This window comes from Coptis chinensis, chromosome 3 (assembly GCF_015680905.1).
Source record: "Coptis chinensis isolate HL-2020 chromosome 3, ASM1568090v1, whole genome shotgun sequence".
NCBI classification, from domain to species: domain Eukaryota; kingdom Viridiplantae; phylum Streptophyta; class Magnoliopsida; order Ranunculales; family Ranunculaceae; genus Coptis; species Coptis chinensis.
The window spans coordinates 80,031,175-80,051,038 of NC_141458.1; the positions used below are offsets into that span (position 1 = coordinate 80,031,175).

Sequence of the window (19,864 nt, forward strand, 5' to 3'; positions counted from 1 at the left end):
TCTTGATCAAGATAGCTAGGTTTTGGAGAATGCCATATTTTGAGATAAGGACCTCCATCTCTGGTCTTCTGGTCTTCTGACCTTTGACTTTGACCGTTGACTTTGATTTTTTCAGCACTTTTTTATAGCAGTTTCTAGTCTTCATAATAAGCGTGATTAAGGCTCATTTTAGTGCTAAGACGCAGCTTTTATGATAAGTGGTCTAAATTTCTCTGTAACTTGAAAAAGACAATAAAAGCTATGAGTTGTTTTTTCATTAAACGTAAGAAGGGTTGTAATGTAGTAATTTAAGGGTAATAAAATACACATTTAGGAGATGATCACAAGCCTAAGCCCAACAAACCCTTCATAGTCCATATAGCAAGGCCCCACTTCCTAATAACTTTTAATCCACCGGTCCAATCTAACATACCTCATATACCCAAGCCCATCATGCCTACCAAGCCCAACAGACCCCATATCCCAGCCCCCACTTCACACAACACTCCAAAATTCCAGCACAACCCCACCCATTACTTGCTCAGCCCAAACTGTTTTTAAACCCCACCCAAATTTCCAGCCCAATATTCGGGATTACCACCTACCGTATAATAGTTTAGACGACGATGATGACATTGAGGAAATTGTTATCCTAAATACTCTTCAAAATTTGCAAAATCAAAATAATTTTCGTCGAGAAGGGAATAATTATAGTGGTAACAGAAATAATTTTGGTGGAAATAGTAATGAGTATCGCATCAAGGTGGATTTGGCTACTTTTAATGGTCATTTGCATATTGAGGATTTTATTGATTGCCTTAAGTCCGTGGACCGTTTTTCGATAATATTATGGAAATTCCTCCAGAGAAGCAAGTTAAGATTGTGGATTTTAAATTTACTGGTGGCGCATCTTCTTGGTGGGAGCAGAAACAACAAGAGCGTATTCGTCAAGGTTTGAAACCAATTCGTTCTTAGAAACGTATGAGGCAGATGTTAATGGCACAATATCTTCCTCCAAATTTTGCTCAACTTCTCTTCACTGCACTATAGAATTGCAAGCAAAGTAATCGTATTGTTCAAGAATATATTGATGAGTTTTATTAGTTACTTTCTCATAATGATTTGCAAGAGAATGAGGATTTATAAATTGCTAGATTCATTAATGGTTTATCATGGAATATTCAAAAAGATCTAGCTTCACATCAACACTTCACTTTGCATGTCGCTATTAATAATGCACTTAAGGTTGAACAATTCATGGAGTGACCTAAACTTTTTAATCGACCTTCATATAACCAACGATCCACACCCTATACACCCAACCCATCCTATAATAATTCACTATCTCCATCTCCACAAGTTCCTTATACCCCATCCACCCCACATGATACCCCTACCCAACCCACCACCTCTCCTTATAAAACACCTACACATCATCAACATGAAAACCGCCCTAATAACCACTCAACTCGCTTCCAAAATCCCTCCAAAACTAACACCCAATCTCATAAACCTCCATCTACCAATCCCTATCTCCATCCCAAACCTAGTATGTGCTATAAGTGTGGTAAATCTGACCATTCCTCAGTTGAGTGTCGAAAGCAGCATATTGCTCTTGCAGATGAGGTCCCTAATATGGATGATAATTTTGAGGCTAATAAAGAGTGTGTTGATAATGAACACACTTTTGGTGATGATGAGGGTGAACGTGTTAGTCTTGTGGTTCAAAATTTGTTATATACTCCATAAGTTTCTATTCTACACTGGTATAATTTGTTTATAATTACTTGTATAGTTCAAGGCAAATTGTGTTACTTGATTATTGACAGTGATAGTAGTGAGAATATTATGTCAAAGAAAATGGTTGAGAAATTGAAGTTTCCTACCCAGCCACATCATCGCCCTTATAAAGTTGGTTGGATACAAGATGAGTGCAAACAACATGTTAGGGAACAAGGCCTTCTCAGTTTTTCTATTGGCAAGTATAAGGATATTATTCTTTGCGATGTTGTGGATATGAATGTTTGTCATATTCTTTTTGGTCGTCCTTAGATGTTTGATGTGGATGCTATTTATTGTTGCAAGCTGAATATTTATTCTTTTGTCAAGGATGGTTTGAAAGTGACATTGGCTCCTTCCTATGCCAAGCCTAAGTCTTCTCCATCTAGTGTTGAGGCTCCTACTTTATTGGTTTCTTATTCATGTTCATCTTATTTTGAGAAACCGAATAAGATATTTGCAGTAGTCATGAAGCCTAATATTTCTTATTCTCCTATTGATGTTCCTGATAAAGTTGCACCTTTCTTACAGGAATTTTTATGTGTTTTACCTTCTGATGGCCCTCCTTCTTTGCCTCCCATGAGGAACATTCAGCATCATATTGATTTGTTACAGGTGCTAGTTTACCTAACCATACTTTGGATCTTGTTACTTTGTCTTCTTTGCCATATTCACATGTAAATGCAAATAAGTTGATTGATAATGTGCAAAAGTTGCATGAAGATGTGAAAAAGAATCTCGAGTCTTCTAATACTAGGTACAAAGCAGATGCAGACAGACATAGACGTATGAAGACTTTTGAAGAACGTGACATGGTTATGGTTTTTCTTCGTAGAGAGCGTTTTCCAGTTTTGCCTTATAACAAGCTCAAGAGGAAAAAGTTCCAAACAAAAAAAAAAAGAAACAAGGCACTCACCGGTGGCAGCTGTCTTTTAAGGCACCATCGCCGGAATTCTTCCTCTCTTCTTCTTCTCATCTTCTTACTGAGGTTGCTCGAAATGATTCTGAATTTGAAAGCATTTATGTATGCCAAGGTACTGTCTGTCACTGCCCATAGGTTAAGAGCTAGGTTTGATTCCTCATGATCCGTGGAAGCCATAATGAGTTCGAGTTGTGTCAAAGCATTGTTCCATTATCGTGGTTGTCCTTGGAGGTTTGAGTTAAGTAGAGTTTGGATCTGGTGGGAGAACTCGAGATGGCAGGCTGAGAAGATTTGAAGGCTAAAGTTTGGGACTTTATTCAAGTTGTGTTTGGCTGGAAACAAACGATTTTTTTTTAAACAATCCTATTCTCTATGGGCAGATATTGTTGATTGTTTAGGATTGAAGTTTATTTCTTGCCTTGTTAAACATTGATTTTATTGTGGAGTTTGGGTTTTTGATGAGAGGAGTTGAGGGCAAATTTTGGTTTTTATGCTACTTTTCTTAGCATAAGCAAATGTTGCAAATCTGATACTGAGCTAGAGTTCAAAACCAAGATTTTGAATATTTGTTTGGAGGCTACAAAGGGGTACTTTTAATGTGAAATTTGTATTAGCTTCTCGATTTGGAAATGTCAAAGCTTTGTGAAACCAACGAAGGAGCTGGTTGTAGGCGGGTAGAGAAGGCGGTGTTCGGGTCACACAGATCCAGATCCACATTCATTCCTTCGCCTGAATCATGTTGGGCTTGAAGCAACATAAGGTCTTGGGCTTTAGCAGTCTTTGGGCTTAGATATGTTGGTTTTAACCAATTTATCCATGGCCACATCCCTTGGCAACTTAAACATAATGGACCCGGGCTACTGCTTAGATATCCCAATTCAGCATCACACACATTGGTGGGAGGCTGATTTCAGTGGTTTCGGCAGCAAGCAAGACATGGATCAACACTAGAGAAAGAACACCTAGAAAATCTGGATCTGTTATACTTTAGATTCATCTAGAGTCCATACATATCAAGGGTCTAGCGCAGAAAAATAGCATTTGTACGGTTCATTTTGGGCCACCTCTAGATATAGATTTATAAGCCTATGTAAAAGAGGATGCCAGTGGACATGTCTATATAAGCAGTTATTGAATTTAATACAAGTGAGGGTCTGCCTAACCCTAGCTTTTTTTTTTTTTTGAAAAAAAGCTCAAGAGGAAGATAATTGGTCCCCTACAGATTTTCAAGAAGCTCAGTGACAATGCTTATGTTGTCGACCTACCTAAAGACTTGCATATTTCTCTTACATTTAATGTCCAGGATATCTTTTCTTATCATGGAGATGAGTATGCTTCTTTACCTGAGGTGAACTCGAGATCAAGTTCTTTTCAAGAGCGGGAGACTGATGTAGGACAGTAATAGTAGTTTCTACTTAGGATTATAATTATAATTAGGATAATAATTATTTATTTTAGCACTTCCTAAATAGATTAGGAGTTCCAGTTTAGGCATTATCATATTTTTAGTAGTATTTCTATTTCCATTAGCCTTGTAAACTATATAAATACATAACAAGTTCTGTATTCAAGACATTCAATTATTCAATATCAAACAATTTATCAAATTTTCTAGTACCTTTTACTTTTTAAATCGCTTCTGTTTCGTCAACAAAAGAATCTTGAATAGCTAGTGTGAATTGAAAAAAAGATTGAAAAAGAATGAAACAATTGATAAGAGTGTTCAAGACCAAATTAGTAAAGATAAAGAACATTGGAGACAACTTTTACTGAGGATACTTGTTGTTGTGAAAACTCTAGCTAAAAATAATTTGGCATTTCGTGGGGACAATGAGAAGATTATGAAGAAAACAATGTCACCTTTTTTAGTATGATTGAAATGATTGTGGAGTTTGATCCAATATTGGCAAAGCACATGCGGCGTGTATTATGAATTATGAAGTTCATTACCATTACCTTGGTCATAACATTCATAACATTAAGAATAAACTAATTCAAATGTTAGCAGCCGAGGTTAAAAATGCAATTCTTCATAAAATTCGAGAGGCAGAGTTCTTTTCAGTTATTCTTGATTGCACTCCAAATGTAAGCTATGAAGAACAGATGTCGCTTGTAATACGATGTGTAAATGTTTCAATGAATCCTATCAAGATGGAAGAGTTATTTATATAATTTATGAAGGTAGACGACACATCGGGTTTAGGACTCTTTAATGTGTTGAAAGGCGTACTGAGTACTTTTCAACTAGATATTGGTGATGAAAGAGAACAAGAGTATGACAATGGATCTAATATGAAAGAAAAATATAAAGGTGTATAGAAAAGATTACTCGAAATAAATCCTAGAGCTTTCTATACTCCATGCTATTGCCATAGCCTTAATCTTGCATTGTGTGATATGGCCAATTCTTGTTCCAAAGCAGTATCATTTTTTGGAGTGGTGTAACATATTTATACACTATTTTCTTCTTCTACGAAGCATTGACAAGTTTTCAAAGACCATATGAAAAAGGCTCTGAATCTTACTCTAAAGACATTATCGCCAACACGTTGAGAAAGACACGTGGAAAGTGTTAAAGCCATTAGAAGTCAAGCTCGAGAGAGATAAAAGATGTTTTAATTCACTTGGCTAACACTAGTAATGATCCAAAACAAAGAGTGAAGCCGAGTCCCTAGCCATACATGAAATTGAGAATTTTGAGTTCTTGGTCGGCATGATTGTTTGGCACACTACATTGAGTGGTGTTAACTCTGTTAGTAAATTGATGCATGCAAGTAGAAGATATGCAGATAAATGTTGTTATTAGTGAGTTGAAAAAGCTCATTTCTTTTTTGAAAGTATAGAGAAACCGAATTTGAAGAAGCTATGGTAGAAGCTAAATAAGTTATTGCAACTACTATGGAAATTGAACATGTTTCTGTGAAAAATGTATTATTCGAAGAAAGAGACAATTTTATGAGAATGCTGATGAAGAGGCCAGGTTTCACAATCAGCTGAAGAATCCTTTAGAATCAACTACTTCATTTTCACTATAGACCAAGCTCTTTCTTCACTAAAGAGTAGATTTGAACAATTTCAAGTATATGAGAATTTTTGGGTTTTGTTTGATTTGGATAAGTTAAAGTCTGCAAAGAGGAATAGCTTAATGACTTCTTGTGGCAACTTTGTGTAGTTTATGAAACATATATCATGACATCTCTAATATTGATGGGACAGAGTCACTTTTGGAATTGCAAATCTTGAGAGAAGTCATATCATAGGACACAAAGAAGGCAATTGATGTGCTAACTCATTTGAACTCGAGGCAAGTTGTTTTCCAAATACATGGGTTTCTTACAAAATTTTGTTGACTATACCAGTTACAGTTGCCTTTGCTGAAAGAAGTTTTTCTAAGTTGAAACTGATCAAGTCTTACCGTCGGTCAAACATGTCGCAAGAAAGACTAAATGGATTGGCTATGTTATCCATTGAAAAAGAGTTGGTAGAGAGGTTGAATTATACAAATATAATTACTAATTTTGCAGTGAAAACTTCGAGATAAGTAAATTTTAGGTGATATTTTAATTTGCTTTTGCAATTAATTTGGCATTACTTTTGTTTTACTTTATCTTGCTAGTGGGGTTACTTTTATGCTTCCTCTACGCAAATTACGAATAATAATAATAAAAAAAAAAAACGCGCGCGTGTGTTATTTTTCCTAAAACAGAGAGCCCATTTTTAGGATCTCGCCTAGGGGGCCCGGCCAAAAACCTCAGAGCCGGCCCTGCACACACACACACCAGTGAGTACCAATGCCTTATTCCAAGGCCCTTCCACGTTACCTTTACGGGGTAAATAAGTAATTTAGATGCCTGTCCTCAATTTCGACAACACTCGTTTCCCGCCAAAACCAACGGTCTATAAATACAAATCATTTTCATTTTTCATTTTCTCTCTCCAGAAAAAACACAGTTTTGAGTTCTCGTCTCTCGGTGAGAAATGGAAATGGAGTCTTCGAAATCGTTGATGGTGGCTGTTTCTTCATCACCTTCACAAACCCTAACAACATCTCTTCCACAATCATCCGAAGCTGAATCTCATCTCTCATCTCTCGTTTACGGTAAAATTTTAAACCCTAATTTCGGTTTTTCTACTATTTTATTAATTGATGTTTCATTTCGTTAAATTCACTTCATATTTGTTCAACTGAACACGATCTTATGTATTACTGATATTTTGATGAATATAATTTGGAAATGTTAGTTTTAATTAGGTTATTTTGTGGAATTTGTTCATATTTGATATGTTTTCTGCTTATTTTAGTTCGTGATCTGTATTTGTTAATGTTTCCTAAAAACTTTTTTTTTTGTTACTTTTCTAGAGTCAAAATTATGGACCAGGTTTTTACCAGTTTCAGTAATATCAACCACATATAACATGGACCAGGTTCACATACCTGAATTTTATGAGGAATTCTAACTTTAGAAGATCAATCAAGTACATTTTAAACCGTGCACTGTTATTATTCTATAAGAGTTGTTTTCTCAAAGAACACTTAAGATTCGATAATGCCGCGTCCAATTTTATGCAGTTTGTTTGGTCATGCTAAGGTCTAGACTCTTTTCACATTCCATTGGATGGATCATATCTTAATCGTAATTAGAAAATATTCTTTAAAATCTAGAGAAACTTGGTGCCTTTTAAAAAAGTAGGTGTAAAACGTCAAGAAAAGGAAAATTATTGTATATATTTTGATGTCTGTACTTTCTCGTGTCCATGTACTTGTATGGAATCACATGCACACACACATGTTCAACCTTTATTACTTGGAACAAATGTGTTCATGGTGCTAGCATGTGTGCGAGTAAAAAGTGTTTTTACTAAGCTTTTGCTTGTGTTTCCGGTCTCACCTTACCTTTCTGAAAAGTAATTAACATGAAAATAAGGATCATCTATACACTAACTCTTTGACATAGATCATCTGTTGATAATATTTCTCAAAATTACATAGTTGAAAGTTCTTTTTCTGCAAATTTGATTTATTGACTGGATGACTTCTTTATAGATGAACGTAATATACACCACCATGAATCAGAAAATATCTTTTGAAATGCTTTACTAGTTATCTATGTTATCCATGATTATTCTGATGAAAAGATTTGGTAATCCTTTCATAGGATTTAATTTTGATAAGAGTACCCATGTTGATTAACACCTGCTAATGTTCTAAACAATCTTATGAGCAATTAAATTTTCTTGGCCTTTTACCTAAAAATTCATCACTTTCTATGATGTTTTGTTCTACTATCTGGTGCTGATATTGCTTTTTTAAATTTGTTATATTCTTATAAATGCAGATATCTCACAACAGGTGCAGGAAGCCATGGAGAACATGCTCAAGATGATAAAGTGAGCTGATTATCATGATTAAGCTTTGAAACCTATGTCCATTTGCACGTCCAGTTTTTTTTTTTTTTTTTTTTTTAAAAGGAAAAAGAAGTGGTTCTCTCAGATTTAACAAAATAGATTAAATTTTCCTTTCTTCTAGCTTATAAAATTAGATTTAAGAAATATATTTTGCATTGGTGCGTCCAATATAAAACAGTGTTTTTCAATCTCATGGCACCGCAGTTTCAGTTTGTACTCTCATTGAATAATGGTCTTTCAGATGCTGATAGGTGTATAGGAATTTATATTTTCCTTTTTAAAATTGAAAATTCTGATGGTTGAGTTATAAGCATTTAGTTAACTTTTTTACTAACCTATATTATTTGTGGATCGCCATTGCTTATCCTCTTACTTAACGCCATTTCTTGTGAACTTAAAAATCAGTGACGTTGGTCAAAGTTCTTCTGGAATAGTAGAAGAGATAGAGAAGTCCAAGGAGTCTGCTATTGAGAGGAAGAAAATCTTAGAAGAAGAAAAGGAGTGTTTCCAAAAAGCTGCTTACACTGTTTTGGACATGTTCAACACCAGAGATATCAACTAAAAGCAGTAGGTTCTCTATATTTTTGTTTTCTACAATCACTATTTCACATGCAAATGTAGTTAGTCCACTTCATAATGATTTTGCAGATAACATATTGAATATGTGCTTATAGTGGACATCTACTATCTGCATCCAGATACTTGTTTCAAATACTGCTATACATTCGGCAATCAACCAAAGAAATGTATTTAATTTAAACTGCACAAATCTACAATTCAATTTTCTTTTCAACAAATGAAGATGTTATCATTCTCCCTCAGAGTCGTCAACTCTTCCACTTCTGAGCCATCTGCTATAAAAACTTTACTTCCCCTGTTTCCAAGTTTCTTCTCTGCATCCGCCAAATTTTTTGGATGATGCACATATGGAAAATGCTCTGTTAGTAAATGTAGTGCATATTGTGGATGTGATTGGTAAACCATTTTATTTGTTAGAAAGAACAACTTATAGTTATTATTGATAGTCGTCTGCAAAAAAGGGTTTATTACTATAAGAGTTCTAAGGGAGACTTGGGACATTTCCTCTTTTTTGGTTTATTTATTTATTAAATAATATTTCTTTGATGTAAACCCTATTATTTTCCTATATAAAGATGTGTGAGAGAAGGCCGAAACTAATTAAGGCCATACACTCGTTTCTCTCATTTTCTCCAGACTTTTTTCTTCATCTCTTATTCAATAGCAATTATATTATTTTGCTATTATATTTAACTTATTTTACTATTAAATTTTGATTGTAAGTGTTTTCTTATGCCCATTTTTTTTAAATAATCTTAATTATTCACTTATTCATTTCTATGAAAAATCAATTCTGAGAGAAATATGAAGCATACCTGCCAGTTTCAAAAGGTCGTCCATTGATTCTGGTAAATGGATCAGTTTTCCTTTTGTAGTGCCTTCCGTGCTATTAGCTTCATCTGGATGATGACCATGAATTACCACTCTTATTGGTAAGCACGGACAAACAGAACTTGATGGCAATCCTGCAAATGGACCAGAAATTTATTTCCACTTCAGTATATACGTATAGAGTGAAACAACCTGTCTTTCATGATTTAGATTCACAAATAATTGAAACAGAGTCATGCAGATCTAATAAACCAACTTCTCTGTCAATTCATTTTGTACAGTATAGATCAGAATAAATAGAATGCTTCAATTTAAAAAGACACAATGTCCTATGTATCCTGCATAGAAACATTAGCTATTCTCACTGACTCATGTACTGGAATGTCTCTACCATGTATCGTAAATTTTAAATCCTTTTGGAACAGAATGGATTAATGGAACAATTTAATGAATTATAAAGTAGTTTAGTATTTGAGCGTATAGACCTTCTGTGATGCCATTCACATTGCAATCTGCTATTGATTCTTCATGGCTTTCTGTTTCCTCACTCAATAAAGCACCCTGTAGAAAAGGGGAAAGAAAAACCATAATAAGCTTCACAAGGCAATCTGAGTGTGATCCACTAATTCTAGTGTAATGAGGTGACTGATGTATGTCAGAAATTGTGCTTCTGTCAGCACAAGACATACATATCTGGTGGTATATGCTTAGGCAGCTTAGTGCTTGGATAGGCAGTGGTTTCATGTTCCAGAATATAAAATGCATTTATAGTCTTCTAGCTGTAAAATAGTCAATCCTCCGTTGTATTGGTGGCTGCATGTATAGAAGTATCAAGTCTCTCTCTCTCTCTTGCACACGCACACGCACACGCACACGCACACGTACACGCACGTCAAAGACATACAGTACTGAACATGATATCATCCTTTTAATCAAGGTGAAGGGTTACCTTATCATTCAGGTCATTCAGTAATTCTGTTATAAATGGAATTTCCTCCAGTAATTCTTCTTTTAAGCCCTTGAAGTACTGCATACAAATGATATAGTAGAATTAATAGGAGTTGCACAAGAAGTTATGAATGGGGAGAGTGAGAAGTAGTTTTTTATGTACCCGTCGGAGGACAACAACGTATGCAAGTCCATTTAGGGTATTTTGAACATGTAAAATCATTATAAATTGGTTGGAATTTGTTCTCATAATTATGAACCTGAACAAAATTTGAGATGATAGTCATTCCATCCTTAACATGCGGCTGCAGAAGTTGCTTGAACTGTTGGTGACTTATGCGAATGACCTGTGAGAGCCTCCTGCTTCTGACAGTAAAAGGTTGAGAAATATTGAAAATTACGCCGATTTCTCCGGCCATGTCTGCAGGCCCTAATTTGGATAGGAACTAACAAATACACAATACACATGAAGTTAGTAAGCTTATTTAGGATGAAAGAAAGTATAGTGTCTAGACCACTGAATCACTTCTTTTGTTATTCTGAGTTTCTGATTGATCAATTAATTTATGTTTGTCTACATAACAGTTTTTAGACTGTTTAGAAACCAACCCGGGCCTTCTTAGGGCATGCCACGTTTAAAAAGGACAACTTTTGTAATACTTGCTGTGCTTGGTAAATTCAAATTTAACGTATTGGGATCATATTACTTAGTATGTGTTTGAAGGGCTTGGTTTTGTCTGGTTAGAGGTTGTTGGTGGTCCTACTACTACCCAGTGCACAATGGAATATCGAGCACGATCAAGATTTTTCCTCTATCACATGAGTTTGACTGAGATTTATGCCATGACATGACCACACCTTCAACTCGAGTTGTTTTCAACATTTTCTTTGCATCTTTTTGTTGTACCAAGTGCAGCCACTTTATTGAAAATTATAGGTAAAGAAGCAAGTATCGTAACCATCTAATATAAAGTTTTACCTTTCTCTTCCAATTAGAGTGGTACATCGGGAAGGCTGCTTCCAATTTACCATGTGATTCTTTTCTTTTTAAAATTATGTAGACATGGAACTTTTTGAGGAATTACATTTTACTTGTGGGAAATGATTCCTTGTAAAGTTTGCAGTTTATGTCTATCTAACTTATGGTATTTATGATTGTAAGTCTGCAGTATTATATGCTTTTTTTTGTTATTGACTTGTCCTATCCTTGTAAAGTTTGTTGGTCAATCAGGAATAGTGATTTTGCTGCATATAATATCCTATAACAATGGATTCAATTCGCTGATTGTGCTTTTATTGTTGGGTTGTCACAGAACTGCAGATACATCAAACAAGGAGACTACTACTATTCTGTTCATGGGATGGTTTGATTTAACAGAAAAGTTTGTAGTTTGGTATCATCTTTGGAGGCAGTAAAATGGGTTACACTAAATGTGTTTCTAATTGTAGAATAACTTCAGCCAGATCCTATGTCGCTCTTTGAGGATTTGCATAGTTGTAAGTACCTTTAATTCTAGAATTGCATATATAACACAATTACACGTTCCTATTAGATTCTTTCTTCATCGAAGTACTACTTTGTAAAGTTCTTCATATAGAAAGCATTTTGTTTTGTTGTGATCAAGAGACACACTCTCTACTCACTTTGATGGGCAACCTTGAATTTGATGAAGTAAGATAATATATATTGCCAAATTAAAACTGAGATCTATTTGTGAATTGGATATGTATAGTTATCATACTGAAGCTAATGTATTTATTTGTTTTATTTTAATTTTATTATTAATTTTTTTCTAAACTCACTTTGTTCTTATTCCAGAAATCTACTTTTATTACGTAGAGTTTGCATAAACGCTTTTGTTTAGGTTTGATACAACTTTGATACTGCATGTCTGTCCATGTGATCTGGTGATTTGTGCTTCTCTAAAACTCTATTTCAGATACCGTGTGACCATTGAAGCACTGACATGTATGTCCATGTCCTTGTTACATGGTCTCTAGGTAAAGTCGCAGTGTTTAATGTTTTGATCCCCTCCTTTTTATGGCTTTGGTTCTACACACCAAGATGTGGTTGTTTTTTTCACCTCCATCTCTTCCTCTGTGTTTTTGATTTTGTTGTTTTACATTTGTCATGGATATAAGTATATAACCAAGATAAACACATACCTAAACTTATTGTAATGGGAGGACTATCACATTAGTGAAACAAATCTTATGTTTTCTAGCAATTTGTCTACAACATCTAAAGCAACCCTTAGTTTTTCTATGATCGACGCATATAGGATGCTATATGCCTGTATATTGTTGGAAGCTTTCTATATTGTGCAATCATTTCACGGAATGAACTGTATTTCTGTGACTTCACCAAAATCTAATGTTTATGAACTCAATTGACTTCATCAGGAATAATACAACTTCAAAATAAGCAATTTCAATTGCGATATGACTAAATTCAGTGGCATTTGTTACTGAGCAACTTCCTTGAAACTTTCAATTAAAAATTCTTGCAACATAGCAATTTTTTTATTCCACGAACTATATTTTGTATTGTAATTCATTATTTTCTTTCAGATGTCTCCTGAACCAGAAATTTTACATGGCAGAATTAGATTCTGACTGATTTAAGATTACCAGTCCAAATGCATTGAGACTTAGAAAATTTTAGGTGTTTCTTCAATTTGTGATAATTTCTTTTGTTAGTTTTCTGGTTGTAACATGTAATTCACCTTAATATTTACCTTTTACTATTCCTTTTCTTTAATAGAAAGAATGTTTACGTAAACTATTTCCTACATATGAATTATCCTTTTTATGTATCATGCAAGGAACATTTTACCTATTCATGAAAAATGTACTTTCAGAAACTTCTCAGTTACCTGCTCTGTTCCATCTTTATACGTCAGCACATCCTGCAAATTTGGGCACTGGTTAGATTCTGTCTTAAAATTCAGTCCCCATGGCGAATAGTGAAAGTAAGTTTAAATACCAATGACCCAGAGACTAGAATGTAAAAGTCTGTTGGTATCTCATTCTGAAGGATTATATCAACTTTAGGTGGAAAATATTCTGCTTTCATCTCGCAAACCTGTAAGAAGATTTGCAATGAGCTATCCCTTAAAAATAACAGAGGAAATTCTCGCACATACTATTATGTGTAGTTGGTGTATTATGTAGTATGTAGTTATACAGTTCTACAAATTTAATGCCTTCTGTTAAGGTGGCTATTACCATTGTTTTTGCTAGTCTAATGCCATAGTCGTAATAAGTACGATGACTACAAAAAATATTTAGCTGTATATCTGGGACTAGGAAAGAAACACTTTACCAGTTGGGTTACAAGGTCATCAGATACTCCATTGAAAAGGTAGGTTTTACCTACGGTTCTCTTGAAGAGATTCTGGGCTATGCTGGATCGTATTGCCTTGGGAAGGTCTTGAAGTACTTCTTCCTGCTGCAATTCTGCCGTCTTGAATTTGAGTTGCATATGTGCTATCATTTGTTCTTTCAAGTGGTCTGGAAGTCTATTCTTGCTTGCATATCGCAGAATTTGATGGATAGCATCTCTCTGCACAGTAACAGTTCTAAGTCACTTGATAAGTTACAAAAATGAATAGTCTGGTACTCTGTCACTGTAGTTAGAACCATTGTTAGCAATTCGGATCCAGCAAAAATTCGGAATGGGAATAATTTGAGAATTATTCGGTGATTCAAAAAAATGGTATAGTCAAAAATTCGCAATACGACAATTATGTGTTGTTTAATTAATATGCGTTTTAAACATTTGGTTGTAAAAATTCGGAAGTAAAAAATTCAAGATATTATGTAAGTAAATATTAATAATAGTTGTCATCCTTTACAACATAACAAACACATCTAAACAATTTAGTTATTGAATGGTCCATATAGATACTTTCATTTATTTGTTATTGGATTGAAATTACCATTCAAATTTCAAAATACACACATCATGTTTTTAGATTAATTTATTATTAAAAATGTAAGAGTTGGAGACTTAAAGTAAGAGTGAGGACATAAAGTACATGAAAAATAACAAAATCGTAACCAAATTTTCATTCATTTTTTTTTTTTTTTTTTGAGCCAAATTTTTGAAAAATTTGTTAAAATCCACATTATACATTTCAAGGCAAAAAATCGCGAATTACTCCAAAATTTTCAAACATTTGGAAGTATTATACGTTTTGCCTTTCAAAAATTCGATTCACAAAATAATTTAGAGAATTGCTAACAAGGTTAGAACAAAATAAAATTAGGGAATTTGGTAGAATTCTAGGATGGTTAATACATTTAGATGACCAATCTGAAGCTTCACTAGTCATAGTTATCTCTTTTTATTAAAGCTAGACTGTGGGTGTGCGTTTGCTTCTCATCATATTTGAGAGCTGACGAAATATTGAGCTTCTTGAGTTAGATCTAAATAGATAAATTAGTTTCACAGAGAAAATTGATTGAAGTGATAATTGATAATGGCCTATCAAATAAGAATTGAAGTTCCCATCTACAGAATTTTTCAGTCAAGTCTCATATTCATTGTTTTATGACAGTATGTAATCTGAAGTTATCACTCTTAGTTGTTTAAGAAGACAGATGGACACAATACAATCCCTCTTAGGTTGTTATTAGCTAAAGTTGATAGGCTTACTATTGCAAAAGTTCGAGTAGCGCTGTGGACAACAAGATTTGTCATGTTCCCAATGAGGTATGCAGTGAGGCCAATGTTGAATAGCATGTAAAAAATGTTAAACACCTTCTCCCCAGTGTTCTGAGCATGGAGATCGCCATAGCCAACAGTCGTGAGCGTGGTTATGGACCAGTATATGGAGTAAGTATAGCCCAACCAGATGCTCTTGTCCTGGAAATTGTGTATCTCATTTCCAATCCATGTATTCTCTTTAACTTTGTACTGAATTGCCATCCAGTAGAGAAAGCAGCCTGCTGAGTGCACTGCAAATAAGGTCACCTGCAATTGTGAAGACAAATAGTTAAGGAGATACATAAAACGTTAACACTGCTGAAGTGCTGGAAATTTATGTCCTGGCATTGAACTCACAGAGATTAGTTTACAGTATCTTGTCCAAAAGTAGCTGAAGCGCGTGTCTTTCTCTAGCCTGAATAAATAGCAGTATACGAGTATTGAGTAGAGACTAGTTATAGAGTAAGATTTCAGAACTCCTACTAACAACATCACAACTTACCACCATATTATATTTTAGGTCGCTCCCTTCCATCATCCTAGGTGAGGTGGAAAAGGACTAGTTACGATGGAACACGACAAACTCGTTTATCCACCATTTTACTTCGTGCTAAAGGTTCATATGGTAGTAGACTAGTAGTCATCACATCTCAGATATATTTAGTCTATTACATCCAAGGAGGCTAGGATCACTAAGATCGATTGCAACCAGTCAACGACAAGCATAAGAAGCGTACAAAATTAAATGGGTTCACCTGCTAAAAAGCTGACTGACACGCCTGAGCCGCCATAATCGAAGCAAATTCAGAAATCCGAAAACATCGCTGTCTCTTACATGTACTCCAACAAAAAGTCTGTATAGCAGTTGAAATGGTAAGGTTGAAGCTACATCCATGGGAAACCATAGCTTGGAGAGGTATCTGTACCAAATAAAATAACAAGGTACAACTTTGTTAAGATCATTTTGTGAAACCTTTACGACCATATATAAGACGATTACGATTACCATCACCTTTTTGCAATCTTCTTCCGGTCGTCGACAAGGAGGTAGGTTGATTTGTCCAGGTAGGCCACAAAGAATGTTAGAATGATGTCGAAGGCGAAGAAGGCATCAACAACCAAATCAACAGGCATAAGAGCGCCTCTTGCAGCTTTTCTGAAAGCTAGTTCAAACGGAGATGCCCATGCAGAGTATATGACTAATACCACGAGAAACGTCTGCCACCACCTTTACAATATTTTACAAATAAAAATTGAGTTTTAAAGGATACTGGGTTGGTGAAATGTAAAATCTCTGCGTTTTGTAAAACAATTCCTTCATATCCATTAAAATTTTCTCGTTGTATTTACTATAGCTACACAACTGATTATCGATCAAACATCTAATCTTCATATAGATGATGGATTTTGCCATTCTCCACAGCGATAGAGATCCAGGCTCTTAAATGAAATATCATTTATTAAGGTGATTGATAACACACATCTTGGTGGTGGAGCTGTGCTTGTCCTGATTAATTTCTTAATATTCTTATAGTTGCATCAAACAAGAGTCTTCCTGTAATCTATGGCCTTTTCAGTAATGTTGTCGCTCCGTATCTATCTTCAGTCATTTTAGAAGACTTATTAATGCTGTGAAAATTTCTTCTCAAACAGCATTAGCAAGTACTTGGTGCAGTATAATTAAGTGCATATCAACACATTGTGCAGTTTTGGAGCCTACACAGCTGCCAAAATGAAGAGATTTGTAATCTTCCACCGGCACGGTTACAGAAATTGAAGACTGTATATGGTGTTGAAGTTGGCCTGAAGTGCTAAGAGCCAATCTGAGTCCCACATATATATATACTCATGTGGATTGCTGCTAGTATTATATAGGATCATTTTGGTTGCTCATTTTCTGATAATCCTTCCACAAGACCACAAGTCACGTACTCATGCATTCTATAATCAGTTTACACGCAGGATGTGGCTTTGAAATAAAAAAGATGTACGTACTTACCTAACTTACGATTTGATTGAGATTGAAAGTTAATAAGCAATATTGCTTTTTGCCCTCTTGCATAAAGGAGAATGAAATTCACGGATGTGTAAATTCACTAACCACTAATCACTATTATACCGTCTCTAGTATACTTTCATGCAAAGATATGATCTACTCACAAATTATTTTTATATAACAAAATGTTACATGCAAAGATATGATCTACTCACAAATTATTTTTCTATAACAAAATGTTACAGTTTTAGGGAAAACCACTAATTATGAATTCTAAGTACCCTAAAAAATGTAGGAAAAAAATAATAATCAATGCAATTGGTCAACGAGCTCGTGATCAGCATCCCCTTAGTCCACATGGAGATTGAATATTGGTTGCCATTTTGAACCTAAAACAGTCAATGATTTTTAAGATAGGATAGGGATAGGGATAGGGATATGGATATGGATAGAATTGTCATGTCGAGTAGAAAATATGAACTTAATACTTATCAGACAAAGTCTATAAACATTGTTTAAGAAAATATAACAAAGCACATCTCTATCTCTATCTCTACTATTTTTTATTTATTTTTTAATAGTTAATCAATCTAAAAATATAACAAAGTACATTTCTATCTCTATTTCTATTATTTTTTTATTTTTTTTAATGGGTAATCAATCTAAAGAGTAAGTCCAATGGAGAACTGAAAGTGTCACCTAAACTTTTTTGACAGATTTAGCTAAACAAGTTAAATTTGGCATGTGAAAACCGAAAAACAATTCCAATGGAGTTTTAAAGTTGGAGTGCCAAATTAATAATGATGGCAGAAAGTCTGCTGTCTGTCCAATATTTTCATAATTTAAGTTGAAAGTTAAAACACAAACGACATAAAGTGTGCCGTCCGTCGAAATTTAATATACAAACGGCAGAAACTGGCAAGTAGAGCTGAGTAGAGCTGTATCGGTTCTAACAAGTGCTAATTTTTTGACACGTCTCATGTTAGCTATTTCACCTTAACAAAAGTTGGTTTGTTCTAAAAAGGTGGCTATTTACCAATATATCCCTATACTTTTAATATTTAAAATAAAATTTAAAGGGTAAAATTAGACATTCACCACTTCAAAATCAATTACGCGCAAAAAAAGAAGCAATTGTACGCCTCCCCCAACAATATGGGCTGGAAGTGGAAAACGTGTCTTAACCAACAAAAAAAGTTAATGCGGGGTACTTCGATCTAGTTTGATCGAAAAAAAAAGATTAAGGCACACTGGCAAAGTCAAAGAATGGACTTGATGAAGTTGACTAATGTGGTTTTCCCCCACAAGTTGGTGGAACGAAGTATGGTTTGAAAGGATACTCCGGACCTTACTCACTGTTGACAATGAGGTTTAACTATATTTTCTAGATATACAAGTATATACAACCTTTTGAAGCGTTTTAGAGTTTTATTTTTATTTTATTTTTTTTGGTTGGAGAAGCATTTTATAGTTGCACCAAAGCGGGTGTAAATTAACAAAAGGCCACCATTCTCTAATGTCGAATGACCTAAATCTCAACGTAGTTTGGGCATTGGACAATGTTCAGTAGATTTGGGAGTAAAGCTTTTGAAACAACAAATGTAGTAATCCCAGGAAGGTGCAGTGGCTTCTGGAATCCATGTTGTTATTTCCTAGCATATACAAGGAAAACCACAATGGAAATGGGAATTCCTTGGACTTGGATAACCAAATGAACCATGAAAATGGACATCAGCTCATTTCTTCGCGCGGGTAGGAAAATAGGTAACTCCCCAAGACACTGTAAATCCCAACATAGTTTGGATAATGGACATTGTTGAGTAATGTTAGGTAGATTCCTAAAATGTATAACAGCAGATGTTGTAACCTAGTGGCGACTAGGATTTGATGGTATTATGTGTTTGGATTATAATTCTATTAAAATATTCTTAAAATCAATACTGCCTAGGAGTGGCCGATTGACTATAGTTGGATGCCACGGCCACCAAATTATGCTACCAAATTCAGAATGAAAGCAGGCTAATAACCTGAGGCTAGTTCTAAGTTCCCACCATGTGTTTCTTATACTTCTAGTAGGCAGAATCACTATGGTTTGAAAGGTGGAACAGATTAGTAGTCCTTTCGGTTCATTTTCGACTGGATAAAGCATGTATTTAACCACATACACCTCGACTGAGTGAAAAACTCGTATAAACTTTAATTTACAATCCAAGGAAATAGACAGATTTTGAAGAATATAATTAAGATCTTGACATAGAAACTACCAACTAGAACTTGTAGTCCTAATCAAACTTCACTTTCCTGCCCAGTAAAACTTAAAGGAGAAACAAACATACCGATACCGACGATCATAAGGAGCGATAATATATTTTTTCAGCTGCAAATATCCAACATCAATGGTAGTTCCAAATGCAGGCAAGAGACTGCTGGATACAGTAGCCAAATTTTTTATTCCACCGCTTGACGAAGTTCGCCGGACCAATAAAGGCGCTGGAGACCTTGTTGTAGACTGTGCCCGCATTGTATATAGGTTTACAGTCACAACGCCGGAAAGTAAAGTCTGCGGTTGACTGGTTGTAGAGATTAGCGATTTATATGGCTCTAGCATTTTTTATATTGATGTTACCATCCTAAAAGTTGAATCAAAGTTCACATGGGAAGCTGTTGAAAATTTGCAATCTACAAAGTCTACACTATATTTTATTTTTGGTTG

The 19,864-nt window shown here is 34.7% G+C and overlaps 2 protein-coding genes across 4 annotated transcripts; one reads left to right on the top strand and one right to left on the bottom strand.

Moving 5' to 3' along the window:
• Window positions 1–6,591: 6,591 nt before the first annotated feature.
• On the top strand, window positions 6,592–12,149 carry LOC147511013 (polyamine-modulated factor 1-binding protein). Its single transcript, XM_086602863.1, has 4 exons — window positions 6,592–6,779; window positions 8,017–8,068; window positions 8,492–8,653; window positions 11,758–12,149. The coding sequence occupies exons 1-3, from the start codon at window positions 6,659–6,661 to the stop codon at window positions 8,646–8,648; spliced, it is 330 nt and encodes a 109-aa protein (XP_086458989.1). The 5' UTR covers window positions 6,592–6,658; the 3' UTR covers window positions 8,649–8,653; window positions 11,758–12,149.
• KAT3 (potassium channel protein) lies at window positions 8,641–19,864 on the bottom strand. Of its 3 annotated transcripts, none has more exons than XR_015219158.1 (13): window positions 19,488–19,864; window positions 16,168–16,383; window positions 15,911–16,075; window positions 15,513–15,570; window positions 15,105–15,422; window positions 13,770–14,009; window positions 13,431–13,529; window positions 13,321–13,353; window positions 10,608–10,890; window positions 10,446–10,523; window positions 9,982–10,057; window positions 9,481–9,630; window positions 8,641–8,979 (listed from the first exon to the last, which is right to left on the bottom strand). XR_015219158.1 is itself a non-coding variant. In XM_086602861.1 (13 exons), exons 1-13 carry the CDS (start codon window positions 19,757–19,759, stop codon window positions 8,876–8,878), a joined length of 1,995 nt encoding a protein of 664 aa, XP_086458987.1. In that variant the 5' UTR covers window positions 19,760–19,858; the 3' UTR covers window positions 8,641–8,875. The 3 variants fall into 3 exon arrangements, 2 of the variants coding, with proteins under 2 accessions (XP_086458987.1, XP_086458988.1); XM_086602861.1 differs by having other exon boundaries at window positions 10,705–10,890; window positions 19,488–19,858; XM_086602862.1 differs by lacking the exon at window positions 19,488–19,864 and adding an exon at window positions 17,155–17,302 and having other exon boundaries at window positions 10,705–10,890.

What these genes read in the sequence shown, in the direction of transcription:
- LOC147511013 (XM_086602863.1), top strand. Translation starts at nt 6,659, where the DNA reads ATGGAAATGGAGTCTTCGAAATCGTTGATGGTGGCTGTTTCTTCATCA. An exon ending in TCTCTCATCTCTCGTTTACG is followed by an intron (nt 6,780 to 8,016) that starts GTAAAATTTTAA and finishes TTATAAATGCAG; the next exon opens with ATATCTCACAACAGGTGCAG. An exon ending in AACATGCTCAAGATGATAAA is followed by an intron (nt 8,069 to 8,491) that starts GTGAGCTGATTA and finishes CTTAAAAATCAG; the next exon opens with TGACGTTGGTCAAAGTTCTT.
- KAT3 (XM_086602861.1), bottom strand. Translation starts at nt 19,759, where the DNA reads ATGCTAGAGCCATATAAATCGCTAATCTCTACAACCAGTCAACCGCAG. An exon ending in CGGAAGAAGATTGCAAAAAG is followed by an intron (nt 16,076 to 16,167) that starts GTGATGGTAATC and finishes TATTTGGTACAG; the next exon opens with ATACCTCTCCAAGCTATGGT. An exon ending in TCATCTCAAATTTTGTTCAG is followed by an intron (nt 10,524 to 10,704) that starts GTTCATAATTAT and finishes ATTTGTATGCAG; the next exon opens with TACTTCAAGGGCTTAAAAGA.